Below are 4,843 nucleotides of genomic sequence, written 5' to 3'. Positions count from 1 at the left end.
CGGTTCCAACAAAACCAACTAATGGGCAACCACCAGAAATGTCACCTCGCTTGCCTTAGAGCAGGACAACGACATATTGGGTGCTCGGAGCTGGAAGTTACCACTTTAGCTTATGAGATCAAGGCAGTCATTGCGCCGTGGACTTAATGTTTCCTTGCATACTTGATGCGCCAAGGATTGCCCAAGGACGAGACGGAAGCACGGTCCATCGCCCGGCGATCTGACGCTTACAAGGTACATGAAGGAGAACTATCACTAGTAGGAAAAATCCTAATAATGGCATTCCAAATCTTGGTTAATGGTGCGGAGTCGAGATGCTGATAGTATAACCCTAAGCAAATCTAAGTATCGATGCTGAAAGAATTGCGAAACAAAAAGTTCAAGCAAATCACAACTTCACAAGACCATTCAAATCGGACCTCCCTTGCAGCAGGATCTCCACAACCCTACCATGGAGTATGTGACCATGAACCTAATCCACAAGATAAAGAATTAAGAAGGAATCAACAAACGTGTGCCAATGTTCCTGGGTTCAACTTGGTGTCGAACTTCAGATTTTCATCGCCAAAGGAGAGCTTCAAGCCAACATCTTCAACAAGGGCATGATGTACGCGCATCGACAGTATCTGATCTAGCAGCAGATGAGATCTTTGCTTTTGACACGGAGATTTTGCATACTTCTCGTCAAAACTGTCACTGTTCACACCTTCTCATCGGCCTGACTTGGCTCTGAGAAATCCCAGGGCCCGACCATGCAACCAAGAAGCTGATAGAAGCAAGTTGAGGAAGTGGCCTTCCCGCATCCGGCACATTGCCGCACCATCTCCATTCCTTGTCACCGACAGACGGAAGGGCCATGAACAATGAATCCACCAAAGCAACCACCTCATCCATAGATGTGTGGGTCGGCTGCCTGGTCAGAGAGCCCAACTACCTCAATCGTCAGCCCAAAAACTACCTTGGGCAACACCGTTCCCGACCTACGACGGTAAGTAGTGCCTCCACCACCATATTTGATTAGCGCAAGGGTTGCCTCTTGCACAACCATCTATGTCCAGCATGAGTTGTGCCATCCAATGACGCCACCCCGCTGTGGAAGTAAAATATCCCTGACATCACACCATGTCCTCGGGTGGCAGCGAGGGGATTGAGGGAGAAGGAAAGGGACCGACGCGGATAGGGTTACTTTCATATCCAACCATCAGCGAACGGAGCGAAGCACGTTAAAATAATAGCACTAAATCTTTGGTACTTCCATGTGCATGTAGAATGGTTAAAGATTTCCAGGTCATCTAGAAATGGCAATAAAATAATGAGTATAATGTGCCATCTCTTAGCCTTATCTCTCATAACTACCTTCGCCAACACCGGCTTCCCAACCTAAGTCGGTGAGGAGTGCCGCCACCAACTGTTCTGATTTGCACGAGGGCTGCCCCTTCTGCAACCTCATTGTCCTGCATGAGTCGTGCCATCCAAGACCGCCACCCTGCTACAGGAGAGAAATATCATTGGAAGCTTCATTTCCTCGGGTGGCAGCAAGGGGAGCGAGGGACGAGGACAGAGACCGAGGTGGCCAGGATTTCGTTCGTATCAATCACTAGTGAACCGAGTGAAACACGTAAAAATATCAGCACTAAATCTTTGGTACTTCCAATTGCATGTACAATTGTTAAAGGTCAGAAAAATAAACTCAAAATTGAAAATGCAAATATTTTCTCGGTTGATACTAGTGCTCCTTGGTCACAAAAATAAACTCAAAATTCAAAAGTTTGCTTTTAAAAATTCAAACGAACATTTGTGTTTTATTTATTTTTAAAATTGTTTGACGAGTGTCCTATAAAACCACTCGGTAAATCCTATGCATTGCCGAGTAGTTTATCCAGGGCATTCGACATTCGGCAAACAACAATTTTTCGGTAGTGGCATTGTACACGCTCTAAATTCGACATTTTGATGCAAACCACGCTGTCTCAGAAAGTTATTGCTGCCAGTACCCAGTACTAGTTGACGTGTATATAACTTGAGCCTCCTTTCTGGTTCTCTCGCATTGCAATTGAGCAGGCAATAGCTCCGACTCTGAGACAATGACAAGCAGAGCATGCAGTGTCCACGAGATCCGGCGGGAGCGGCGTGCGGAGGGCCCGGCCATGGTGCTCGCCATCGGCAGGGCAAACCCGTTGAACTGTGTTTCCCAAGAAGACTACCCCGACTACTACTTCCGTGTCACCAAGAGCGAGCACCTCACCGACCTCAAAGACACCTTCAAAAAGCTGTGTAAGCACGGACGCCAATCGTGCGATCCAAATAATTGATGTGGTGTTTCTGTCTAGGCTAATTTACTGCGCTTCCTCCCGATCAGGTGAAATAACAGGCATGGGAAAGCGGTTCTTCTACCACACGGAGAAACTGCTCAACGTCCACCCCGAACTTCTCCACCATGCATCCCCATCCATTGATGTGCGGCTTGAGATCGCCACCACGGCCGCTCCAGAGCTCGCGGCATCAGCAGCAGTGAAGGCCATCGCCGAGTGGGGTCGTCCGGCCACCGACATCACCCACCTCGTCGTCAGCACAAACTCAGCGGCCCATGCCCCGAGCGTCGACTTCCGCTTGGCTTCCCTCCTCGGCCTCCGCTCCAGTGTCTGCCGCACGATGCTCCACCTTAACGGCTGCTCCGGCGGCTGCGCCGCCTTGCGCCTAGCCAAGGACCTGGCCGAGAACAACCGCGGCGCGCGCGTTCTTGTTGCCTGCGTCGAGCTCACCATTACCTCCTTCCGTGGCCCCGACAAAGAGGACTGCTTCGACACCCTAATCAGCCAGGGACTGTTCAGTGATGGAGCAGGCGCCGTCATCGTCGGCGCCGACACCGTGCGCTCCGTCGAGCACCCGCTGTTTGAGATGGTGTCCGTGTCGCAGGCCGTGATACCGGAGAGCGAGCACTTGCTCAACATGCGGCTCGGGAACAGCGGCATTTGCGGCAACATTTCCACCGAGCTGCCACGCCTCACGGGGGACAACATTGAACGGTGTTTGCTGGATGCATTGGAGCCACTTGGTATCCACGTCAAATGGAATGACCTCTTCTGGGTAGTGCACCCCGGTAGCCGTGGTGTCTTGGACCACATCGAGGTAGCTCTCCAGTTGGAGCCCAAGAAGCTCGCGGCAAGCCGAACGGTTATGAGAGAGCACGGGAACATGCTGGGAGCGACGGTGATATTCGTGCTGGACGAGCAGCGACGGCTAATGGAGAAGGACGCAGCGGGGGCGCATGGGTGGGGGGTGATGGTGGGATTTGGTCCCGGTTTCACTGCCGAGACGACGGTGCTGCGCGCAACTGGTGGTGACCAAAATAAAAATTACTAGCTAATTATGCTCAATGTAATAAGGCTAATAAAGCATATCCGAATAGCATTATACAGCATATCCAAGAATGATCTTCCTTGCTTATTGGTACCATGATGAACACTGGATTCTGGAACTTTGGCCAGTGCCATGTTGTTTGTTGCGTGGACTTGAATGGGTACTAGGCAAATTTGACCTTTGTTGAGTACTACCTCTGCCCAAAAATACTTGTCACTTGAACGGATGTATCTAGATGTATTTCACTATTAGATACACATGTCTAAGCGACACATATTTCTAGACGGAGGGGTACTACTTTTGTTTTGCAATCGAGCAACAACTCTTTGCCCGGTGTTTGTTTTTCTTCAAGTAATAAGGTTAATAAAGCACATCTGAATAGCATTATACGGCATATCCATGAATGATCGTCTTTGCTTATTGGTACTCCCCTCGGTCCTTTCTAGTCCGTATATTAGTTTTGCTCAAAGTCAAAGTATCGCTACTTTGATGAAACTTCTAGAAAAAATATCAACATTCACAATGCAAATGAGTATTGTTAGATTCATTATGAAATGTAGTTTCATAGTATATATATTTGGTATTGTAGATGCTGATATTTTTTAATACAACTTTGGTCAAACTTTGGAAAGTTTGACTTGACACAAATCTAATACGTGGACTAAAAAGGACGGGCGAATGTACAATCACTACTGCGATCTAGAACTTGGGCCAGTATCTTGTTGTGTTGAGTGCAGTTGAACGGCTACTAGGCAAATATGACTTTTGTTGAGTACTCCGTCTTTAAAGAAGGGACTGTCGCACTTGATTGTTTTTTAATTCGAGAACATTCAAATTTCAGGACAAATAAACAGCTAACACCTGTATGTCCAAAACCTTCCACCCCTACAACTGTATGTTTTGTATTTGAAAGAAAACGGTTCGGGCTAATCTCTGACCCAGTTCGCCTGGACGCAGCTCTCCTACTCCAATTGAAATAGGACGATCCATAGGTCAGCAACACTCCTATTCCAATTCATTTTAAAAAAATACTCCTACTGCAATTGTTCGCTCTCTTCACCTCTTGCATGAACAAATTAGGAGGATCTTTCTTCGTCTACAAAAGAGACAGATCAATAGCAAAATGTAAATCTGGGAAATTACATGAACTTTGCAAGCTACATGTAGCAATTAAAATTACATGAACATGGAAATTACACTAAAATTTTGACGTGGTTTACATGTAAGCGGGTAAAAACAGTGTAAATACAAGACATATCAACAGCTGCTGTAAATCTAGGAAATTACATAACCTTCACATGCTACATGTAGCAGGAAATTACTCTAAAATATTGAGGTGGTTCCAATTTAAAATCTAGGGTAATTTTCAGAAACATTCAGTAGCAGAAACTAATGACAATGCAAGTAAAAACGGATGACACTGAAAATACCCAAGAGTTACCCTGAAAGTGACCAAGATTTACAGTGTAAATCCCCCTATAAA

General features: G+C 46.8%; 1 protein-coding gene across 1 annotated transcript; it reads left to right on the top strand.

Moving 5' to 3' along the window:
• Positions 1-2,061: 2,061 nt before the first annotated feature.
• Positions 2,062-3,487, top strand: LOC123039832 (bisdemethoxycurcumin synthase-like). The gene is made up of 2 exons (XM_044462837.1): positions 2,062-2,274; positions 2,360-3,487. The coding sequence occupies exons 1-2, from the start codon at positions 2,085-2,087 to the stop codon at positions 3,361-3,363; spliced, it is 1,194 nt and encodes a 397-aa protein (XP_044318772.1). The 5' UTR covers positions 2,062-2,084; the 3' UTR covers positions 3,364-3,487.
• The last annotated feature ends 1,356 nt before the right edge of the window (positions 3,488-4,843 follow it).

Source organism: Triticum aestivum, chromosome 2B (assembly GCF_018294505.1).
Source record: "Triticum aestivum cultivar Chinese Spring chromosome 2B, IWGSC CS RefSeq v2.1, whole genome shotgun sequence".
NCBI classification, from domain to species: Eukaryota; Viridiplantae; Streptophyta; class Magnoliopsida; order Poales; family Poaceae; genus Triticum; species Triticum aestivum.
The sequence above is the reverse complement of the archived record's forward strand: the minus strand, read 5'-3'. Positions and strand labels throughout refer to the sequence as shown.